The sequence below is a fragment of the Meles meles genome, chromosome 18 (genome assembly GCF_922984935.1).
Source record: "Meles meles chromosome 18, mMelMel3.1 paternal haplotype, whole genome shotgun sequence".
Lineage (NCBI taxonomy): Eukaryota > Metazoa > Chordata > Mammalia > Carnivora > Mustelidae > Meles > Meles meles.
This window is the reverse complement of record NC_060083.1, coordinates 11,190,874-11,214,004: the sequence shown is the minus strand read 5'-3', so window position 1 is coordinate 11,214,004 and position 23,131 is coordinate 11,190,874. Positions and strand designations below refer to the sequence as shown.

Genomic DNA, 23,131 nt, shown 5'->3' with positions numbered 1-23,131 from the left:
CGAACGCAGACCCTCCTGCCGTGTTCTGCTGTCTGGAGAATTATCTTTAACTTGTCCAGAAACGAGCATCACGTGTGCATGCTTAGATAAAGCCGTTTGCATGGTGTCAGCGTTTGGATGGGCCTGCAGCTGGGATGGGGCCGAGGGCGTGGGGGGCATCTGACCTCCAAGCACAAGGGTGGGTGTGTGGTTCTCCACACTGTTCCCCACAGTTGCTCAGCGCGCTCTTCCCTGTGTTTCCCCACCTCCTGGTAGCGGGTTTGGATTAGGGTGGAGAGAGGAGCCCAGCTTCCCAGCTGCAAGGAGTGGGGAGCTGAGCAGCCCTGGGGACCACTGCTAGGACCCCCCGGGTCTGTGGCGATCCTCTGCAGACACATGCAGGTGCCACGGGGAGTTTATGCTGCCTTCCCGAGATAGCTGTGGCCCAACAGCACGACTGCAGAATGCAAGTGAGGGTATGGTGGCATGGGAGAGCCTGGACTTGTGTCCGCGCTTCCGAGCGGCTGGCTGAGCGGGCGAGGGGGTTGCTGCAGAGTTTACAAGGTCTGAAATAGCATGGCTGGGTGAGAAAGCGCTTTGTCCCCTGTCTTCCTGGTGAGTGTGTTGTGCAGTGTCGTGGGCGGTGACAGGAGTGTCGCTGCTCGTGTCTGACGCTGTTCCTTGGTGTGGGGTGCCCGGTCACCCTGTGGCATCCTGTGCTGGAAGCTGTGCTGTCCCGGGGATGGAGCCACCGGGACCCCCACTCTGATGACGTTGCCTGACCCGAGACCTTTCCAGCGAGTTCCTCAAACTCTCTGGGGCAGGACTGGCTTGGGTGATTTCTTGCTTATTTTATTCTGTCTTTCAAGACTTTATATTAGAGATAGCGTGTGTGCACATGTGAGGGCAGAGAAGGGGCAGAGGGAGAGGGTGTCACGCAGACTCCTGGCTGAGCACGGGGCTCGGTCCCAGGACCGTGAAGAGATGACGGTAGCCAGAATCAGGAATCGGAGGTGAAACCAGCCCATCCACCCAGGCACTCTCCGTTTGTTTTTTAGTTAAAAATTTCAGTTTGTCCCAAACCCATGCCTTCTGAACTGTAGCCAAAGTGTCACCACAGCAAGTAGCTGTAAAAACGCGTCATGCACACTGTACATTTCTGTGCTTAGTTGTCGTGGGCTGGGCACAGTTTGCCACGGCCCATCTGTGGACCACTCTGCGACGTGCACAGGGGCGCTCCCTGGGGGCGGCTCCGTGGACCGGCTGTCCGAGAACCGCCTGCAAGGCGGCAGCTCAGAGCCCCGTCAGAGCCAGCGTGCGTGACATTCACGCACATGTGCGGCACCTGCATCTCCACGGTGCACGGCCGACGTGAGACGCAGGTCTGGCTGTTGCTCCATGACACGGTGTCTGTACCCACAACTCCTGATCTCAGCGTGTTGCTTTTTCCAAAAAAGATTTTTTCATCATTTGGCTTCTTTTTTTTTTTTTCTTTTTTACCCCATAATTTGGTTTCTTAATGAATAAATGTTAAATATTTGTATTTATAAAATACACTTGCACTAATAAAACACGGCTTTTCCTGACTTGTATCCTGGAATTTTGCATCAGATCCTTTTCGGGATAAATGTGTTGGAAAACCACTGCCTCGGCGATGGGCGCCTGCGCAGCTCTGAGTCCCCCAGAAACAGCTTCTCCGAGTGCGCATTCTGCGAACCATGTGTGAGGGGCTCCCTGACAGACATGCAGGGCTTCGAACGTTTGAGCAATTTTAACGTGTTAAGAAAGGGTTTCGCTGTCGCATTCAAAATAAGAAAGTATCGGAGAAATCTTGCTGAACAGTAAATAGGGCAGTAAAGGGTTTCTGAAAAAAATAGAAAGCATCACCGGTCTGGGCTCAGTAGAAAGAACTTCAGAGTAGTGGGTGGCACTTGGCAGTGGCCGAGGCTGTCCCCTGGGGGTCTGGTTCCCGGATGCCGTGCGGCGGGAGCTCAGCTGGGCCCTCGCATCTCTTCCCACTGCGTCCCACTCTGGCCCGCTCCTTCCTCCCTTCTTGGCTGGTGGAGAATTTGTGGTGGGGGCCCCATTGTTTTTTTTTTAAATAGAACTAGAGCTCTGTAACTTCATGATGTCTTGGAATATGGACGTTTTCATGCATTTCTGTATGTAGCGTGTAATCCACATTTGGGGAAACCCTGTTTTCAGACAGGACGGAAGCGGCTTTGGACCCCGATGAGGAGCGGCGCGCCCGCGTCAGGAGGCAGGAGCAGGCTGTGAGCTCGGCCCGGATGCTGTATGTCCTGCAGCAGCAGGTAGGGGAGTGAGGGAGCGGCTGCCGGCCTGGGGAGCCCACACCTAGCGTCACAGCAGCACGAGCGCAGCATCCGGTGTGACTTCTACTGCGCTGCGGACGCTCAGTTTCCTGAACGTGTGGCCCTGCTGTCCCTCTTCTGTTGCCTGCCGTCATGCGCATGTGTGTACGGCAGGTGCGGGGTGATATCCTTCAAGGTGGTTTTTGGTTTCTTGGGGTCACAGGTTCTTGCCAACCTATGTGAGTGCTCCGGAAAGCGGTGCTGGTACAGCGCCTGTTTCTGGGCAGAGTCTGGTGGACAGTGGCTCGGGGACCCTGAAGCCCCCGGGCCCGGCTGGCACCCCGGGGTTAGAGGGATGGGGCCTCGTCACTTGCACACCTGCCTCCCATCCGTGGGGGGCCGGACGCCGAGTACTGCGGGTCACGTGGCTGTTTCCTCGCCTGGCGATGGCGGAGGTGTGCCGAGGGTCTCATTTCGTGGCTTGTGAACAGATACTCACGTCGCTTATGTTGCAATGCTTCTACAAGTCTGTGCTGACTGTGGTGCCTTCCTCACGAACTCACCTTTGACTCCTTTCCTGTCACTTAAGTCACATGTCGGCTTTATTGCTTGAACCAAAAGCCGAATGTTTTCATTTGAAGGAAATGACCTGAGTTAGACTTTATTCCATATTGTCCTGGGCTTGGCCACACGGCTGCCCCCGCGATCGTTCCAGAACACGCACCTGACCCTGTCAGGGCTCTCTGGACACAGTGCAGCCCGCGCCCCAGCATGGCCTCCCCCCTTCCCAGAGCCGCCCCCACCTTCACTCCCTCCTGGGATGTTCCTGTGACATTGGGACCAAGGACGGGAGGGGAACACTGCTCCATTCACCGTCTCGAACTGGAAGCCGGGGACTGTGTTTCGGGTCACGAGTGGAGGGCCTTGTCTCATTCCAAGTGACTTGAATTAAATAGTGGTTATAATTGAGCAAGAGAGGTCAGCGGACGGGTCTGAAGCCTTCACTTTCTGCCTTTACGGAACAGGTGAAGGAGATCCAGGAAGAGTTGGATAATCTGAGCCCACAGAAGACCAGACACACGAAGAAGGTGCTGGCGCGGTTCTGCAACCATGAGTACTGCTTGTCGATAAGTTGCATTTCCAGCGTCCGGGGGGGACTGTGCGTGGGGGTTCTCCACACTAACGGGTGCGCGGCTCTTACAGAGACGTGTCCAGGGGGGCATGAGCCGCGTACATATCCTGCATGTGGGGTGGCCCTCCAGGGCGTGGACTCTGAAAATAGATTCTGTTGCTGCTGGTGTGAGAGTAAGGGGTGCTGGGGCACTCGGTCGGGGGAGCTCCTGCCTTCCACTGGGGTCATGGCCCCAGGGTCCTGGGATCGAGTCCCACATCGGCCTCCCTGCTCAGCAGGGTGTCTGCCTCTCCCTCTGTCCCTCCCCCAGCTTATGCTCGCTCTCTCCACGTCTGCCAAATAAAAAAATAAAAATCTTAAAAAAAAAAAAGAAAGGTAAAAGCTCTTTGTCAGAGAAAACCTTTCCACTTCGTAATTGCCTTATTGTGAACGAGTGTCAGGGCACGAGGTCATCCGGAAAGAAGACGGGCCACAAGTGCTGGTGCGGATGGGACCGCCGCGGAGGAGTTGTGAGGCCTCACCCGCCCCCCTGTCCTCCCTCACCAGTCATGGGCCATGTCGCGGCTGGCGGCCGCCCACCGAGGAGCCATCCGGGCCTTGCAGGTGCTGGTGACACAGCTCACGGACCGCGGGGAGCACCCGGTTCCTGCACGCTGTCGGGAGCTGGGCGGCCTCATCCGCCAGCTCTCACTCTGCTCTGCCAGGCTGCACGCCGACCCCTCCGTCCCTGACGTGGTTGCGGACATCCTGCGGCAGATTGAGGTACGGTGCGGGCTCCGGGTTCTGCTCAGAGTGCTGTGTCTCTGAGCAGGGAGGTGACGTGTACCGTGGCTTGGTTTGGCTGGGACTGAGGGAAAGACAGGACGAAACTGCCGCCTGGGGAACTCCAGCTCTGCAGAGGACGCAGGACGTCCTTTGTTTTCATTTCATCACTTTCAGAGTTGGGTCTGTAACGTCGTATCTCACTCGTTTGAGAACGGGTGGCTTGGGTGTAGAACCCTCGTCGGTTCTTACCCAGGTCCGCTGACTCAGCAGAATGTTCCGTCCCCTGACTGTGCCCCTCGAGAGAGAGAGCCTGTTAGCACGGAAAAGGAGGGCAGTAAAGCAGTCTTCTCTCAGTGCTTGCATGGGAGTGCCAGAGTGCAGTCCCGGCGGGCTTCTGGGAAGAAGAGGTGCTTGAAGTCCTGAGGGAGCACAGCCTCCAGTCTGGTGTGATGGCTGGAGATGTCTGGCTGTCCCCTGGCAGGTACTAGTCAGGACAGAGCCAGCAAGAACAGGGTGCCCTCCTCTGTGCCGTCCTGGCCCTGCTGCGGAGCTGGCAGCCGCGCAGGCTTTCTCACCAGCACGCCACAGATGAGGGTCCGAGAGGCACCACTGCCACTTTCCTCGCACGCTCTCCCCGCGACTCCCTCTCCGCAGTTAGCTCCACCCCCATCCGTCCATGGACGAAAGGCGACCTTCATGTTGGTGAGACACGGGAGGACAGGTGCGCCAGAGGGAGCCTTCTGGGCATTGACTAGCCCTTGGTGGCCCCCGTGGCCCCTCTGCCTTGACCATCGCTGGTGCGGTGTGTGGGGGGCGGGTGCAGGGGGCACCAGTGCCTGGAGGGCGCAGCCCGGGAACGTCATCGGTCCCAGACCCCCCCACGACAGTGTGGTGGGGCACCTGGTGCTCTGGGTGCTTGCCTGTCACAGACAGCATGGGCACATCCTCATGGTCCTGGAAAGACCTCAAGGACTTATCAAGCCCATTCCCAGAGTCCGAGCAGGAGCACCTGAACGTGATGCTTCTTATACATGTCTGTCTGTCAGTAATGCAAGGAACTCGGTCCCGTTGACGGGCTGCGGTTGCCAGGGCTTGCTGTCCTCGTGCCTCCCCATCCCCGGAGTAAGTGTCGGTCTGCACGGACCCGCTGGAAGCCAGGCTGTCGCTGCCCGCTGATGAGCGAGGGCTGTGTCCTGTGGGAACGGGGGCCGTGCGGGGCTGGGCAGCCAAGGCCCTGGGCGTGCTGCGTGGCTTATGAAAATGTATGTCACACGCGGTTTTTTGCCCACCGAAAGTGCCATTTGAGTGGTTGAGTGGGTGGGATTTTGAGAATTAAGACGTCTAAAAAGCACACAGGCGGAGGCTCTGTGGACCGTGGTTAGTTTCTGACGTGGGGGTGTGGAGCCTTCAGACGTCCTGTTCTTTAGCGTCGTGCTATTGGTTTCAGCGACCTAGATGTGTAAATAACATGCACAAATCTTTTATTAATGACACGGACGTCCTCAGTAATAGCGTTTCCCAGCTAAACGACAGCCATTGGCCACTAGACATGGCTGTGCTAGCGACGCGTGTCTCCGGGGGCCCAATTTTCGTGTTTGTGATCGGCAGTCAGGCTTCAGTGAGATGATCTAAGATGGTAACGGACTATCTCATTGTAGGCTTGGGAATCCCTCCTGGGAAAGAAACTGTCACCAAAAAAGAAGAAAAGTTTCACGGAAATTCGGAACAGGTTTCCTGTTGGTGGCCACGGGGCCTTAGAGGGATGGCAGAGTCCTTCGCCCAAGAGCGAGAGGAGACCCCTCGTAGCGAAGGAGACGTTTCCCGAGGAAGCAAGGTGGCCTTCAGGGGCGAAGACGCTCCTGGCTGGTATGTGTCCTGAGACGTTCTCGGTGTGGTGTCTGCTTCCTCGAGGTCGTCTGGCCGACACAGACGCTGCGTGCAGGGGAGGCCAGGACTTAAATCCTGCTCCGCAGCAGACGCACTTGAACCCAGAGAAGCAAGTCGCAACCAGAGTGCGTCCTTGGGTGGGAGGCTGGAGGGTCCCCCTGCAGAGGAAGAATCCCTCCGTAGAGGAAACGTCACCCTCAGAGAGGAAGGCTCCCCCATAGAGGGAGGGCCCCCCCGTAGAAGGGTCTCCCGTAGAGGAGGGTCCCTATAGAGGAGGGTGGGGAATGTCAGGTTCCCACATCGTCATGCTCGGGTCCCCTAAAGGAGATTCCTGAAGAACAGGAAGTGAGAACCCGCTTTTTAAACACGTGCTTGTTTAGATTTTAACGATAGGCACACGTGTACACACAGACACCCACGCGACGGACGTGTGTGTGTTTAGTGCGGGTAATGACTTGTCCCCAGAGCCGGAGCTGCTGGCCTTGAACCTGGGCCTACAGGGATGTTCTGGGAACAGTGAGCAACAGAGTATGTTTCCCACATCCTTCCAAGCACTTTATGTTGTGAAACTGTGAGACTTTTCCAGTGTCTGGATGGAAATAGTCCCTTCCTGTTGGTCCTGTCCTGTCCTGACTCCAGCGAGGAAGATCATCGGTGCTCCTGGGCGCATGTGCTCCCTCCCGGGCGCACTCCACCCCGGGGCTGGCGGCGTGCTCGTGGGCGTGGAGACTTTCTTCCTGCGCTCTGGGCCTCCTCTCCGGGTTACGTGGGCAGTGGCGGGTCTCTCTCAGTCACTTGCTTTTCGCTTGGTTTGCGGTCCCTCTCCTGGTATGGAGACCTGCACCTGGTGCGCGGAGCCCGCGTTCTCACGTGTTTTCCTCTGTCAGGGGACTCTTCCTCCTCGTTCTTCACAGTTGGCTGACGACGATGTGTCTTCAGAGCAGAAGGTGCTTGTCAGGTTCTGGGGCAGAGGCTGTGAGGCTGGTGACGGGCCCCTGAGCTCACGGACTGGCCTGGGGGGATGACATCATCCTGCCCTTTGTCTGCTCCTGCAGGTGAAGGGCACAGTTGCTGGCCAAGGAGAATTCCCTGACGTAGGGTTAGTAGGAATTCCTGGATTCCTTGTTAGTTTCCAGTTTTTTCATTCTATAGTTTTTATTCCTGCTGTGAACGGGATTGTCATTTCGCTGCATGTTGAAATGGGTTCTAGCTCCTTCCGGCAGAGCCCTGGGATGCTTCCCAGACCCCGGGTGGTGACCTCACTGCGTTCTGTTGGTTCTGAGGGATGCGGTGGGACTTTTCCTGAAATTGGGATGCAGTCTTAGGTTGATGATACCTTACAAGTAATTGGTCATGTTTTAAAATTTGCTGTTGGTGCATAAATAAGGGCATGTCTTATACTCGATGTTTCAGATGTGATGAATTACTGAGATTGTTAGTTAATTCTTCCGTGTTTTTCTGGATACACAAGATCACCAACAAATAAGTAAAGTTCGGCTTCTCTCTTTGTGATTTTTATGCCTTTCATTCTTCTCTTTCTCCTTTACTGGATAGAATTTAGTTCAGAATAACACTGGGTGACAGCTGCGGTTTCCATGCCATGCTTGCTGTTGGGGTTGCGCATGTCCGTGGGCAAAGTGGGGGAAATAATCTTCCGTTTCTTCTTCCAGCTTTGTGAAGAGATTTTCTTTTCCTCTACTTTTTCCTTTTTTTAAGTTAAATCAATACAGATATACATTGATAGTGTTTTAAAGTAGCTCCAGGATTTTAATACTGAATTTTTTAATGGGCCATTGGTGTCGGTGTGGATGAACCCAGTGAACTAATTTTCCTGTTTCAGTTGAAGTAGAACATAGAGTTGGACGAGTGCACAGAACGTGGGTGTGCAGCTGCGTTTGCTGTCAGGAAACAAACATCTGTAGAGCTGCCACCTGCGTCAAGAAGTCCAACATTCCAAGCACTAAGAAGTCCCCTCCAGTCTCCATGCCTCGTCTCTCCCCAAAATGCACTGTTCTTCCGATTTTTTTGCTGTACTTCAGTTTCTGTCGGATCTGGAACTTCGTGAGCTTTGTCGGAATGGAGGTGCACGATCGGTATTTTTGCGGGACGGGCCTCTCTCCCCTCGCGTTTTGTGGGCGTTGCGTTCGTGTGGCTGTGACCTGCTGGGGCTCGCGGCTGCGTCCTGCCATAGGAGCGTAGCATGACGCCGTTGTCCTCACCGTCGGGGCTTCCCAGGTCTGGACGACACCGAGAAGGCTGCTCTTCTCCTGTGTGTGTCGGTGCGTGTACACGTGTGTTTGTGTTGGGTGTGTTCCCGGGTGTCACGGTCGGCGCGTAGCGGCTGGTTCCACCGTAATAGCAAAGATTCTTTTCAAAGTGGTTTCACCAGTTTTACGCTGACCAGCAGCGTGTGGGAGCCGCTGCCACACATCCTTGCCCACACTTGTCAGTTTCTGTAAGTGCAGCCCCTGCTTGGTGTGTAGACTGTCATTCTGGTTTTGTGTTCAGATATGATTGATTTGAGAGGGCTGGAGGCGGCAGGAAGGCATACGCGGTAGGTGCAGAGGAGGAGGGAAGCGGACCTTGCTGAGTGCGGAGCCCCGACGCAGGGTTCGACCCCAGGACCCTGAGATCAGACCTGAGCCGAAACCAAGAGGGCGACGCTTAACCCACTGAGCCGCCCAGGCGCCCCTCATTCCGGCTCGAATTTACATTTTCTGTGTGAGTGACGGTGTGAGTGTTTTCTTGTGTTTGGGCCCCGTTTGCACGCCTCCTGCTGGGCAGTGCCGGTTCAGGTCCCTTGCCCGCCCTCCCTCCCTCTTTCACGTTCTCCTTCTGTTCCTTCCTTTCCTTTTTTTTTTTTCTTTGTTTCCCAGAATTGTGTTTATAGTTCTTCATAGGACTGCTCCGTGTGTGGGCCCTGCCTCAGTTTTCTGTGCTGTAAACACACACTGGGACGTTACTGTAGCTTCTGCCGCGGCAGCGGTGCCAGGACAGACAGAGTTTGTCATTCGCTGGGGTCCGATGGAGCACTGCTTTCCTGTATGGCTTTTTGCCTTTGTTTTTATGTCCCGTTGAAGCTTTTTCCTACGCCAGAGTTAAGACCTTTTCCTGCGTTATTTCCTTGAGAAGGTTCATTTGAAAAGATCATTCCTTCCCCAGAGCGGCAAAGAATGCCACTCGTGTCGTAAATTCAGTGTCCACACGCGTGTGGGTCCGTTTCTGGGCCCCGTGTTCTCTGCCGTGGACCTCGCTGCTGGTCCCTTTGCTCATGTGCGGTGTCTCCGTTCTGACTCTTGACCGGACACTCGGCCGCCTGCTTCTCCGGAATGCCTTTGCTGACCTTGATCCTCGGCATCTGCATGGAAGTTTCAGGATCAGAATATGAGTTCCACCAACAGCCACCCCCGCCACACACAATGACAGCCCACAGCGGACGGCCGACAGACAGCCGACAGCGGACAGTGGACAGCGTACAGCGGACAGCAGACAGCGGATAGCTGATAGCAGACAGACAGCGGACAGCCGACAGTAGACAGCGACAGCAGACAGCGGACAGCAGATAGCGGACAGACAGCAGACAGTAGACAGCCAACAACAGACAGCAGACAGCAGACAGCCGATAGTGGACAGCCGATAGTGTCCTGGGATTCTGACTAGTTAATGCCTCCTGAGGTCCCGATTCACGGACGGGGCCTCTGACTCAGTTGTCCTCATATCCTCTCGTGCAGCTTTCACTGCGTTTACCCGTGCGTGGCATCCAGTAAGCCTGCTAACTCCTAATGTGTGTGCGGACGTACACATATCTGGGTGACGCGCAGACGCTCCTGTTTTCTTACCGCTTTGTCAGCAGGTTGTGCTCTGCTGTGCGTGGAATCGTGAACGATCCTGGCTCACTCCAGCCTTTGCTCCTTTCTTGCTTTTTCTCCCGTGCTCTTCTGACTTCATGTACGATCTGTCGACGGCTCGAGTGTCTCGTGCAGCGTGAGACTCGTGCTCTCCTTGGGCTTCCGCTTCGTCTGCTTGGAACCTGAGCCGTGAGACGCTCGGCCTTTGGGGCCGTGACGTCGTTCCTGTCGGAACCTCGGGGCCAGCCCCTTGGGTGGTGCTCGTGTGAGGTCGCGTGGCGCTCACCGAGACTCGCGCCCCTGTCCCAGGGCTCCGGCCTCCGCTGCCAGGCTCGAGAGTAGCTGGCTGTTGCATTGTTAACCCGCTCCGGTGTCTGAGGTGCAGGCTGCCCTTGAATGTTCAGCCTCAGTTCCTGAGTCTCCTCTGCCAACGTTTTCTCTGCCTGCGCCGGACTCTCCTGCGCTCATCAGCGGCTTCTCAGGTCACTGTTTCCTCTGCTGGGTTGGAGCTTGTGTGTCGCTGTGCACCTGACCTGTGTCCCAGTCTGCTGCCGATGTTGTGCACCGCCCTGGCGTGGATGTCTCTGAACTTGCTGGAGAGCGGTTAGACGTGCACGTCGCACAGTGTGGTTCTCCCTACCCCTCACAGCCACACAGTAGAACGCAGCCCCAAGTCGGTGCGCCTTTCCCTCCCACACCCGCAAGACAGGCTCTGGGGAAGTGTGTCCGAGGCGGGAAGGCTCCTGGCCAGCCGTGCAGCGTGCTGCGGTCTGGGTGCCTGGGGGAGACACGGATAGCTTCCCGGGCCTGCGCAGACGCGTCTCCTAACTGGGTTAGAAGAGCGCAGGTGCCCGCAGCCGAGGTGGGGAAGTGAGCTCCTGCGTTAGGGGGAGCGGGTGGAGAGCTGCCGGCTTGCAGCTCCTGCAGAACCGACGTGCAGAGCGGGAGCATGGACGCACGTCCTGACCCTGGTGGAGGATGCCGTTTCTCAGCCTTCGTTTTTCCGTCTGTGAAGCAAGGACTCTAGTCCTTATCCTGCGGGACAGACCCGGGTGTAAGTGGCACCTCGGATAATCCCGAAGCGCCCTAAACGTGGCAGGTGATTTTCGTTGCTTGCCACAGTCTCAAGCTACCGCGGGAGGGGCAGGTTGTGGTAGGCCAATGCTAGCTGAGGAAACAGGTCTTTGGTGGCCATTAAAAATGAGTTGTTTTTTTTTAAAGATTTTATTTATTTATGTGACAGACAGAGATCATAAGCAGGCAGAGAGGCAGGCGGGTGCCGGGGGGAAGCAGGCTCCCCGCTGAGCACGGAACCCTATGCGGGGCTCGATCCCAGGACCCTGAGACCATGACCTGAGCTGAAGGCAGAGGCTTAACCCACTGAGCCACCCAGGCACCCCTAAAAATGAGTTTTGTCCATTTCTAAAATAATAAAGTGATCAGGTCGTGGAGGAGTGAGCAGGCCTGCGTTGCCAGGGAAATGGGTTTCTGCGGGGCAGTTCCCCTGTCCCTGAGTGGAAGGGACGGACCCAATCTTGGACCCTAAGTCAGAGGGTGCAGCCCTGCACATGTTTCGTTTTGTCCCCATGGGCCGGCTGCTGGCCCCTGTGCTGGGCGCAGGCTTGGGACCGGACACGGAGGAAGCCCTGGGGGTCCGTCCCTTCCTGGGGAAAAAGGCTGTGCTTCTCAGGCACTGTCGGGTTGGCCTGGGGTTGTGTGAAGCACTTTGGGCGAGCCTGTTGGGACCCACTGAGAGGCCCGCTGGGGCACTAGCTGAATTTGTGCTTGAAATTACGGGCTACCGAGGGGAGGGCTCGCACCTCCACAGAAACAACTTACTCAGATCTTCCCTCCTGTCTTTAGAAGAACTGTGAGTGCATCTTTGTTAGTTTTCTTCCTGAGTGCCTGAGAGTTCTTGCTGCTGACGCTGACGGGACGTTTTCCCTTATATTATTGCTGGTCATCTTGATACGTGGGAATGACATGAATTTTCGTGTATTTTTTTCTTATCCAGAAACCCTCTTCCTCATTTAATTTTGTATCGATCCTCTTGGATTTCCTGTATGGAAAACATCTCATCTCTAATCAAAGACCATTTTATTTCTTTTCCCGCTGCAAATTGAACGGCGTGGAGGATAGAGGTTTTAAGAAACGACAGCTGAATATTTACATCTTAGAAAAAACACATTTGGTAGCCAGGTGGGGTGACCGCATACGAAAAAGGGGCGGGTCAGGAGGCGCTGTTCTCACAGTCACGGGATAGCACACGTCTGCCCCGGCTGGTAGGGGCTGTCAGGGCTGGGGTCCGAGGGACGGCGAAGGAGCACACGTGGGAGGGGAGCCTGGGCGTCAGCCACGGCCTGTGGGTCTCTGCCTGTGGGTCCCTGTGGGAGTCACAGGGCAGGGAGTGACTTTGGCTGTAAAACGCGTCTCTGGAAGATAGGAGAGAAGATCTGAGTTGGCAGGCGTGGCTAGATGTCTGCAGCTTGTCTGTCCTTTTGAAATGTCCTACAGATAACTGTCCCGCTGGGGCAGCGCCTGCTGCGAACTGGAGGTTGGAGAACGGGCTGGATGTGATGGGTGAGGAGATCCTTCCAGAAGAAGCCCCATCCGCTCCAGACCACAGCACCGGCTTCTTGGGGGATCCACTGGCCCCGGCGAGAGCTAGGGTGGCAGCGGGGAGGCCCACGACCAGGAGTGCGGTGCTTCGGAAGGAGGAGGCCCGGGTGCCGGCGAGGCCACCTCAGGTGCGGAGCGACCCATTTTGCGGCCCATGTCCCTGGTTGCCGGCTGAGCCCACGGTCCACCGGCTGAGCCCACCGTCTGACACAGCTGACTTAGCTCGGCTCCGGGTAGTGTTTGGGTTTTTTTCTTTTTCCTTAGAGATTTTATTTTATTTATTTGACAGAGACACTTCGAGAGAGGGAACACAAGCAGGGGGGGTGGGAGGAAGCAGGCTCCCCGCTGAGCCAGGAGCCCAGTGTGGGGCTTGATCCCAGGGCCCCCGGATCATGACCTGAGCCGAAGGCAGACGTTTTAACAACTGAGCCCCCCAGGCGCTCCTAGTGTTTGGCTTTTTAAGGAAAAAGAAGAGTTTTTAATACTGCTCCCAAGACCGGGTGTCTCTGTTGTCCTGGTTGGAGAGCTACGCATGAATTTGACACCACAGCCTTAATCGGGCAGGCTGTCCTGACGTTCTGCTGCGTCTGCTTCTGCTTCGGAAGTACGGGATTGGAGGGGGTTTAGGTCTGCTTTCTGCTGAGGATAAACATCGGTAACTCATCCCTCGGTATGAAAAGGCCTTACAGGGCTGCTGCTGTGGGTTGGGGAGGCAGCTGGCTTGAAGCTGTATTTGACTCTAAGCTTCTGTTTGTGGCGTGACTGCAGCGGAGAACCTGCTGGAGGACGGCCTCCTGGTCCAAACACTCTCGGTGTGCTTGGCGCTGGTGGGCCTGCATGTTGTCAGGTGTCCCCCGGCGCTGTGTGGAGCGCTGGTCACTGGGACTGAGGTCCTGGCTTGGCTCTGCCTCGTGGGGCGTCATCGGGCAGGCGGGGCTGGTCTTCGGCCATGAGCCCAGAAGCCTTCAGCCTTCTGGAAGCACAGGAAGAGGTCTGTCCCGGTGCACAGATGAGGCATGACGTGTTTCAACCAAGATCGTCATGCAGCTTTTTTTTTTCCTTAAGAAAAAACATAAGGATAAATGTATTTTATGTGTGTATCTGTGAACGTGTAAAAGGGTGGTTAATGAAGGGTGTCCAGCTTCACCCCTCCCCTAACCCCCATCGCCTCCCCGGGGATGCGGAGTATAGCGTGTACGTTCAGTATAGGAGTGCTCGGTGTGAGGCACGCTCGGTGTGAGCATGCTCCGTGTGAGGCCCGCCCGCCCCCAGGTATTGCCGGCTTCTGGTGCACTGTGGGGACTTCTGAAGCCTCAGGCGAGCTTCCCTGATACCCGTGTGGCTCTCGAGCTCCTTCATGCCTGTCTCCTGCAGGGACTGCACAAAGCTGGAAGAGGAGGACCGACCCGGTCCCAGAGCAGAAGCCGACTGCAGCGCACGACAGTGTCCTCTAGATTGAAAGTGAGCCAGCAGCCTGTGAGGGACAGCAGGGCCCCTTGGGTGCCTCCGAACCCCACGTCCCCACCAGCGTCTCCCAAGTGGTACGTGGTGGGGTGTGTGCTTCACAGGGCAGGTGCTTGTCGTTTAGAGCTGACGAGCAGCAGCAGCCCAAGTTCCCACTAAGCACAGAAGCGTCTGCGGCTGAGAAATATGGGAGAATGTTTGTCCAGAAGCCTCTTGGTGCCTTTATCCTTCTGACGGGGGCGGGAGCCTCCTGTGGCTGCCGACCCGCTGTGGGCGTGTGGTCCTGTGTGGGGGTCGCAGGTGTGCACCGACCCATGTTGCACAGCGGACCTCGCGGCCCGACGCTGGGGGCTGTGCCTTCCTTGTGCGGGGCGTTTTGTGCCAGCGCAGGGCCTCAGCCCTGATGGTCTGGGGGGCCCTTCAGTCGGTCTTTGCTGGGGGATGAGTATTTAAAGAGAATCCTAATCTCAAGACGAGATTGTGAATCCTAAAACTGGGGGGCTTTCTCCACCACCGGGCGCAGAGAGGAGAAAGCGGACTTTACCGTCTGTCTCTGTGTTAGCATGCACGGGGGCACAGCCCGTCCCACAGAGCGGGGCCGGCAGGTCTCCCGGGCCACAGGGGGGCCAGCAGGTGGCAGGGAGCAGCCCGGTGGGCCCGTCCGAGTGCGCGGATGTGCCTCCTCCTCAGCCCTCGGAGCCCACGCAGCGGCGACTTGGGTGTTGAAGGTCTTACACGGCAGGGCTGGATCCACCGTTAGGCCTGGTTTCACCACTCCTCTGCTCCAAAGGCTGTGCTTTCCCGCGTGGGTTAGAATAAAGACGTGTGTTCCGCTGGGATCTTGTGCGGACCTCCGTGGGTGGACGCCGCTGCGGCCCTGAGCCTGCGGGCGACCGGGCAGCGTGTGGGGTGTGGGTGGGAGGTGATGCAGGAGCCAGCGGCCACGTGGGCCGTGCTCCCCCAGCAGTCAGCGGTGCTCTCCCACGTTCGCAGCGCTGCCTGGCTGAAGGTGAAGCCGAGCCCCAAGAGTGCCGCAAAGGAAGCGTGGCCGCGGCAGGACGAGGCTCGGGACGAGAGTCCACGGAGGGATGCCATCGCGCAGGAAGCCGTGAGGTTTGTGCGGCCGGTTTTCCACCTCTGGGAAAGGAGGGGCCTTGGCCCCAGGGTCTGGAGCGGACCCTTCTCTCCCGCGCGCGAAGCCACTTCTATACGGTGCCGGATGGCCCCATGTGGACGGCGACCCTTTCCGTCCGTTCCTCGCCGCTGTGGGTGCTTTGTCACCGGCTGCTTGTTTGTGTACGGTGCAGTGGTGAGCTCTGCTGAGACTTCTAGAAATGGTTGGAAGAGAATCCCAGCCCCCATGACTTACAGTTGCAGGAGGGGCCTGTTCTGACCGACCTGAGGTGGAGGTGGAGGGTGAGGAATGGCGGGCTAGAAGGGGACTGCAGAGAGACAGGCTGGAATCGGGCGTGAGCTGAGAACGTTCCGGAAGGAGCGGTGACGGTGGGGCTCTGCGGTGATGGTGGGGCTCTGCGTTCACGTTGCCGAGACTGCTCTTGCCTTATGGACTGTTGTGTTATTGGATGCTAGTCCGGCGTCTGAAACTGAAGGATACAGAGTGCCCCGTGTGACAGCCCTCGTTCTTGAGTGTGCTTGGGCAGTGTGGGTGGCTGTCCGCGCTCACTGGGAGTGCGTGTGCCCAGAGCTGCCCGTGAGCAGCTCCCGCGGCAGAGGTGGGGTCCCCCGCAGAGCCCCGGCCCTGACCCTGACCCTGAGCCTGGCAGCGTGCAGGGCGAGGCAGGGTGGTCTGACACCGCTTATTGCCCAGCAGGCTCGCTTGGCTTGACGCCGAAACTTCCAGAACAGTGAAGGAGCTGGAGGAACTGAAAGCCGGGGCCTCGGATGAGACGCAGAGGCGGGGGTAAGTGCCCGTGTCCCAGGTGGAGCGCTGAGGCCACTCCCCATGAGCAGGGGCTATGCACATCTGGGCAGCCCTCAGCGGGGCGCTGGTGGAGCCAAGACAGCTGCTGGGCCTCTGCGCTGTCCCCAAGGCCTGCTCCGCTTGGTGTGGACTCCGCTTGGTGTGGACAGAGAGACTGGCTGCGGGAACGAGCAGGGAGCTGGCATTGGGGGGGCGGTTTGCGTCTGAGCGGGAGTCGTGAGGGCTCGCCTGTTGCTTCTGGTCTGCGCACTTGTGCCCCCAGGACCGCCGCGGCCTGGCCTTGCCACGTGGACGTGTGCCCGTGTGACCACGTGTGCGGTCTTTGCTACCAAGTGTCTCTCCTGGCCAGAGATGCCGAACGTCGTTGGTGGGCTGGGAGAGCTGAGAGGTCGGCCTCACGTCTGCTTGTCCCCCCACCCCTGGGTGCTCTGCTCTCGGCGGGCGGAGTGGATATGCGTCTGGTCCCAGGGCGGTGTACAGGCGCTTTGCTTCAGGGTTGATTCGAGTGGAGGGAGTTAGCGCCCAGCCGGACGCTTGAGTTGGAGGGGTCACTGGCACTCTGGGGCCGGCCGGGCTGCTTCCTGCCTCCGATCACAGCTGTCCTGCTGCCACCCTCACTGTGTGTGTGCTCTTAGCCCTCACGACACGCTCGTGCCCTGGCAGGCTCTGGCCTCCTCCTCTTTTGTCTGTGGTCCAGCGTTCAAGCAGCAAGGGCGCGGTCGGGGGGGCGTGGCCGACTTGGTTTCAGCTTGGTCCTGGTCTCGGGGTCCGGGATTGAGGCTGCGTTGGGCTCCTTGCTTGGGGCAGAGTCTGCTTGAGGTGCTCTCCTTCCCTCTGTCCTTCCCACCTACTTGCTCATGCGGTCTCTCTCTCGGACAGACAAGTGCACAACCACAGAGCTGTGGGGTTGGAAGGGCCTCACTCGGCCGACGTGCCCATGCAGTTGCACACAGAGTTTGGATGGGAGGCCCCACTGAGGCAGTCCCTTCCTCTGCCTCCTACCTTCAGGAGCAGCCCTGGGACCCCTACCCGCTGTCCTTTGGCCAGGGAGCAGGACGGCAGCCCACTGGGCCCCATCATCCTTTTGGGCGGTTGTCTGTGAGAAATGCACGCACGCGGCCCAGAGTACTAGGAGGTCCCTGCGCCAGCAGCTCTCATGGGAATGGGCACCCACTTACTGTCCCTCCTCAGTCCCTCCTGGGTCCCTCCTCAGTCACTCCTCCCCCCTGGAGCGAACCACCGTCCCAACTCCTTCGTTCATCTTTCATCGCCCTACCTATGAGTCTGCCCCCGACGGCCGCATCCCTGACAGTTTGCTGTGCAGGGCTGAGGTGCTGCGGCTGCGAGGGGCGTGGCACAGGCAGTGCGGCCTCTGGCTCCCGGCAGAGCTGCATGTCCATCCCAGGCCATCGGTGGGCCGGGTCACTGGCAAGTGTCACATACGTGTCTGGGAGGTGTCGTCGGGGCGGGGTCCCGCGTTCAGTGTGGGGCTCCGTTCCATCCCCCAACCTCGCTGACGTCTGCTGCTGTCTGCTAATTCTGGCCCCTGGGGTGAGCGTGTGGTGGTTTTGCTGTGCGCCTCCTTGCGTCGGCTGAGACTGTGTGCTGTCGTGCCAGCTGGGAGGCTCTCTGTGTCCGGGCATGAGCCGGTGTAGACGGGCGCGCGGCAGCGGGGGCTTGCCTGCGAGCGAGCTTCCCGATGGGGTCTTGACGAGGAAGCAGTTTCGGGTCCTGACGGAGAGGAGTTTGTCGGCGTTCTGTTGGATGGCCGCACGGATCGTCTGTGCTCCTCCAAGTGCTCTGCCGCTGTGCTGGGTTCTCCTGTTTGCCGCCCACTGTGAGCCGGCGTCCGTGCGTGACACCAGGTGCGGCTCCGTGCGGCTCCGTGCGTCTCTCTCCCCGTGGAGATGCACCATTCTAGCGCTGTCCTCTGGGGGCTGCTGGGCTGAGCTTTTCTCTGGGGCGAGCAGCCACCCTGCTGGTGAGGGAGCCTCGAGGGTTGTTAGTCCTTCCCTCGGGACGGGTCAGAGTGTCCGGACGCTAAGCCTCTGGTGGCCGGTGTCCCGGGAGCGTCCAGCATGCCTGCGTGTCCAGAGACGCTCTCAAAGGGGTGGCCAGACTTCCCTCCAGTCGGAGAGGGGCCCCCAGGCTTCTGTCTCCCACGTTTAGGCTGCCCCCAGGCCCCCACCTGCCTGCTTCCACCAGCCCTGTGCCGAGAAGTTGTCAGGGCCGCGTGTGACCCCTCCGCTTTCCCCATGACTCGCCCAGAGTTGAACTCGGCTGCTAGACGCAGTTGGTTACCATGCTGTCCTGTTTTCCAGAAGCATTTTCCTTCCTCTCTGTGGGTTTGTGTCTGACTCTGGGATAGCGGGGTTTGGAGAAGGAACAAAATCAGTTTGACTTGTTCGGTCTTCTGTGCTCTCGAGTTGTTGAAAGGTGGCCGTTTCTCTTAGGAAATGTACCGAAAACCTCGCGTACCTGTTGAGACGGTGAGAAGTGGCCTCAGCGGGTCCCAGACCGGCGGTGCATGGCTGTGGGGCGCTTGCTGGAAAGGCTGCATCCCGGCCAACCGCGGGTCTGCTCTTTAACGAGACCCCTGGGACATCGCATGGCTGTCAGGATTAGAGCAGCTCCGTGGTTTTACACTCGTTTCATTTTCCTCCGCCTGGAGCGGTACCTAAATATACAGACGGGGATGTTTTCTTGTCTCTGATTTTAATTGGATTTCATTTCCACATAGCGTGTCGGACACCCAGCTAGCAGACAAGGTGGAGAAGGCGGTCCTGGAGCGTTTGAAGCCTCTTCTGGTCACAGCCCAGGTAACACCGTCGCTTGCCCTTGGAAGCGCCAGACTGAAAGGCAGCCCTCCGTGAGGCCTCGCGGCTGCCGGGCCGCACTGTGCTGCGTGGTCCGCCTACAGCGCTGGTCCACGGGTGGGTCTTCAGTGCACGTAAGGGACTGAGACGGGAAGAGAGAGTCCCATGTCTGAGAAAGGGGAACTTTCAGTTTAGGGAATGAGCTGAGGCTCCAGGCTCCTGCCTCTGCGCGAGTCCTGGGCACGCTCAGCTCCACGGGCGGGATGGTCGGTGCAATTTCCCGCGGGCCCACGCTGATGCACAGACTGCTCCTCCCTCTCGAGGAGGAGGTGTCATGCAGCGTCACTGGCAGCCACCATCCTCCCATGGGCGGTGAGCCAGAAGTGCTGGCCGGCAGGGCACGGGTCGTGGAAATAGTCTTTTCTGCGTGGACATGGAGGCCACGGGGAGTGTTGTAATCTCACGTGAAACAAACGGTGTTCTGGGGCCCTGAATGGCCGTTGCAGTCCGTACCTCCAGTGTAAGAAGCATGTAGTTGTCGCGAGAGTCCCAGGACATCTCAGGGCAGAGTGGAGGGAGGGCCGTCCCCGGCCTGGCCGGCTGCCTCCCTGTCTCCTTGCTGAGTGAACCAGCACAGAGATGCGGAGCAGCTGCCGAAAGACACATGGTCACCCTGGCCGTGTCCAAAGTCGGAGAAGGGAAGAGGGCAGAAAGCCAAGAGCAGCACATGGCCTTGCTGTTCCCAAGGACACGAGCCGGGAACTGCGGTGGAGCCTGACAGAGCCACAGCCGGGACCGGAGATCGCGACGGCTCCTGGGCCGGAGATCGCGATGGCTCACAGGTCACACTTGTCTGTTTGCACAGGGGGTCAGCTCTTCTCAGGAAGCAGATCCTCAGCCGAGGGACCGACCGTCAGCAGACGTGGCAACCGGCCAGCCCGCAGAGGAGGTGAGTGCGCGGTGGCGTCCTGCCGACACTGCCATTGTGTCGCGAGAGCGTCCTGGGCTGCAGGGGAAGTACACGGGTTCCCGTGAGCGCTGAGGATGCTGCTCAGGGAGGGGGAGGCGACGGTTCCTCTTGGCTTGATGATGCTTATAGTGAGATCTCGGGAGCCACAGGGTGCTGTCCGTGGCGCTGTCCTCTCCTAAGGATAGGATGTGGCTGTGGCGCGTGGCTCTGAGCGCCAGCAGCCTGCGACCTGAAAGCAGCCACTGTCTTGTCCTGCCACGCAGCCTGGCTTTGCTCGCAACGGGCCTGACGTCCTATGTGCCGAGGGCCCGGTGCTCACTGCTCAGTCGGCTTGCTCACTAAGTGCCAGACGGCGCCCGGGACTGAGCAGGGAGGGGTCGGTACGATTTGGGGAGGACGAGAGCACGTGCTGGGGTCGGGTGCCCTTGCACGTCCCCACGGAGGACCTGTGTCTGGCCAGCGCGGGAGCGTTGCTGCCTGGCGGAGGCTCGGGCTTTGGGGTGGGGGTGGGCTCCCGCCAGGCTGGAAAGCAGCCGTGGCTGTCCGCACCCGGACACGGGGCCGAGCCGGTGTGTAGGCCCAGGCTTAGAGAAAGTGGGACCAAGCCACAGCGGCCCGGTGACGCGGGGTCAGGAGGAGCGCAGATTGCGAGGGCGTGTCCCATGCTGCAGCTCGGCCAGTGCCTGGCTGCCTCCTGAGAGCCTGGTCGGTGCGGCTCCCACCTCACGGTCCCAGCCTCGTGTGGCGAGTCGCGGGTTCTGCGGCTACTGAGGCCGGAAGCTGAGAGTGTGACCCACGCACCCGGTGCAGTCCCCGTGTGCCCCATGCAGCCCAGTCCCCAAGTGGTCCTTCTGGCCTAGTGTCTCAGCCGGGGTGGTGTCCCCGAGGGACCGGCAGGACCGTCAGCAGTGGGTTTGACGGTTACCAGCCTCGCGTATGAGAATTAGACTGTGTAGACCGTGGCACTAGGAGGTCTCGAGGAGAGTTAGTGATGAGGACTGCAGTCCTGTCAGCAGCTAGTGTCCCAGGCTCGACGTGGGCATCCCCGAGGAGGTCCCCAGGCAGCCCCGGGAGGGTGTGCGTGTGAAGACTCACTGAGGTCAGCCCAGCGACGTGGGGACAGGTGTGTGCTTTGACCCTGTAGGACCGGGGGCCTTCCCTTCCACGCAAAGTTTCCAAGTCCCATCGCGAGAGCGAAGGAGACATTTATGTCCTGCCCTCGCCATGTTCGCTTGCAACATGACCTGAGCACCTCAAAGGTCTCTTTCCGAAATGCTCAAGTGTTTTCTGAGTTGAAAGTTGTATGTGCACGTGGCTAAAAATGCAGTCATTCAGCTCAAGTGTGGTGTGGAAGTTAGACCGTCCTGCACGGGAGCACTGGGGCGTTCGGTACCCGGCTTCCGTCCTTCTGTGCCGGTGACCTCTGGTGACCTCTGGATCAGCGTGTCGGAGCGTCCTCATCTTTTCTGAGGGCACACGGGCTTTCTGACATCCTGTCAATCGTAGATGAGAAATGGGACACGTGCAGACACGCACCTGCATTAACGGACCCGTGTTCCTGGGTTCCTCTGCTCTAGATGTTTCTGTGACTCTGTTGTCTGATTATTTGGCTAATTTTTATTTAACTTAAGGTTGGGCGTTTATTCCTATCTCTATTGGCCGCTAACACACATATTTTTTCTGATCTGCTGGAGGGTTTTTTGAGTCCCCACGCCCGCGCTCACGAGCCTTTCCAGCTCCGTGATAGGACGGCCCCCATCTCCCTGCTGAGGGTGAGAGTGAGGCTCGGGCTCGTGGGCATAGCGGGCAGCGCCGTGACTGCACACCCCACGAGTGTCTCCTTCCGGAGCCTGATGCCGTCGCTTCCCAGCACACGTTCCTTGTAGAAGCCCTCAGAGCAGGTCACGGATGAAGAGCTGGAGCGTGCAGACGCTTGGCAGACCGTAGAGTGCTGTGGGGCATAACGAACCCGGGGTCAGGAGAAGCTGGCAAAGTGCTCCCGAGTGAAGGGTAGAGTGCCTCGAGTGAGGACAGAGTGTGAGGAGCGCCGTGACGTTGTGAACAGACGTTCTTCCAAAAGCCTGGAACCGCACGAGAACAGACCTGTCGTCTGGACTTGACGCGTGGGCTAGCAGGCTTTTTCTCTGGGTGCGGCACGAGGAGCACGCGTGCTTCACCGGCTGGCAGGTGGTGCTCACGGTCGTGTGCCTGGTTCACGGCAGCATCTGAGCAGCTGGTGGCAGCTGTGCTGATGTGGTTGCTTTGGGCTCGCTGGCGTGGCAGGGGTGCGACGTGAGGGGATGGCCGCCGGCCACCTTTAGGTCTTTCGTTGCTTCTCCACCCCTCCCTTGCTTCGCAGGCTGCAGCTCTGGACTGTGCACCCCACAGCCTTCGCCAGCTGGGGGACCGTTTGGAAAATGCTGCCCACGGGCCCTGGCCCATGACCCACCGTGGGGGCTCGGAGTCGGAAGCCTCAGCTCCCGTGGGGGACGGCAGAGGGAGCCCGGATCTGGAGAGCCTGATGCTGCGGGTGGAGGAAATGGAGGTGAGGTCCGGGGCCGCCCCCCACGCTTCTGCAGCCCGGGCGCTCGTCCCAGCCCCACTGCGGTCAGCATGGGGCCTTGGGAGAGTCACTTGCCCTCCCTAAAAGTCAGGGGTGTTGGCGAATGAGAGCAGGTGTGAGGCATCAGCACCCTGCCGGATGCAGCTCAGGACGTGGCGTTATCGGTAGGTGACGGGAGCCCCCCTGGGATGAGAGCCAGGGCCTGGACTTCCCCACCCCCCCGGCATGGGTTCCCCACAGATCACACAGCATCTCTCTTCTTTACTTGCTGTGATGCCACTTCAGGACCTTTCATCATAGAGGGTACACCTCCGGCAGGACCCGGTCTGGGGCCTGGAGTGTCCAGAGTAGGGAACCGAGGCACAGTGAGGGAGCGGAGGGTGCAACTGCGGCCGCTGGAGGTGCGCTGGGGCGCTGGGTCTCCTGACTCCCATGCCAGCCGGGCCCGTCTAAGGGCCCCATGACCGAGTCTCCATTAGGATTTGCTGCTAAGTAGAAACAGGAAGACTGTCTTTTGTTGGTTTTTCAAAACATGAAGTTGTGTCATTCGCCCCCATGCTAACACTTCCGTTCCCGGGGCACCCGTCGGGCCTGCAGCGTCCAGAGCGGCCGGCTCTAGCTCCGTGGGCGATGGAAACATCAATTCCGACGGGGCCAACGGCTCACGTTTGAAGTGGTCAGCGGCCCATGGGACAGGTCGCCCGTCACGACAGGTTCTCGTGGGCAGTGCTGGTCTCAGTCAGACTGGTCAGATGAACTCTTCATTTAATTTTAGACTTGGCCTCCTGAACGCCCTCACCACCCGTTTCCGGCAGTGCGCCGCATCATGTCAGT

The 23,131-nt window shown here is 58.7% G+C and overlaps 1 protein-coding gene across 2 annotated transcripts in view; it reads left to right on the top strand.

Annotated features, from left to right (window-relative positions):
- Window positions 1-23,131, top strand: part of KIAA0753 (KIAA0753 ortholog) — a 42,317-nt gene that overhangs the window by 8,887 nt on the left and 10,299 nt on the right. For both annotated transcript variants that reach the window (XM_045984443.1, XM_045984444.1), the window contains exons 4-14: window positions 2,185-2,291; window positions 3,317-3,379; window positions 3,970-4,185; window positions 5,847-6,054; window positions 12,438-12,670; window positions 13,917-14,083; window positions 15,000-15,119; window positions 15,838-15,927; window positions 18,689-18,767; window positions 19,630-19,713; window positions 22,094-22,279. In XM_045984443.1, the coding sequence (XP_045840399.1) occupies window positions 2,185-2,291; window positions 3,317-3,379; window positions 3,970-4,185; window positions 5,847-6,054; window positions 12,438-12,670; window positions 13,917-14,083; window positions 15,000-15,119; window positions 15,838-15,927; window positions 18,689-18,767; window positions 19,630-19,713; window positions 22,094-22,279 (1,553 nt within the window). The remainder of the gene's footprint in view (window positions 1-2,184; window positions 2,292-3,316; window positions 3,380-3,969; window positions 4,186-5,846; window positions 6,055-12,437; window positions 12,671-13,916; window positions 14,084-14,999; window positions 15,120-15,837; window positions 15,928-18,688; window positions 18,768-19,629; window positions 19,714-22,093; window positions 22,280-23,131) is intronic.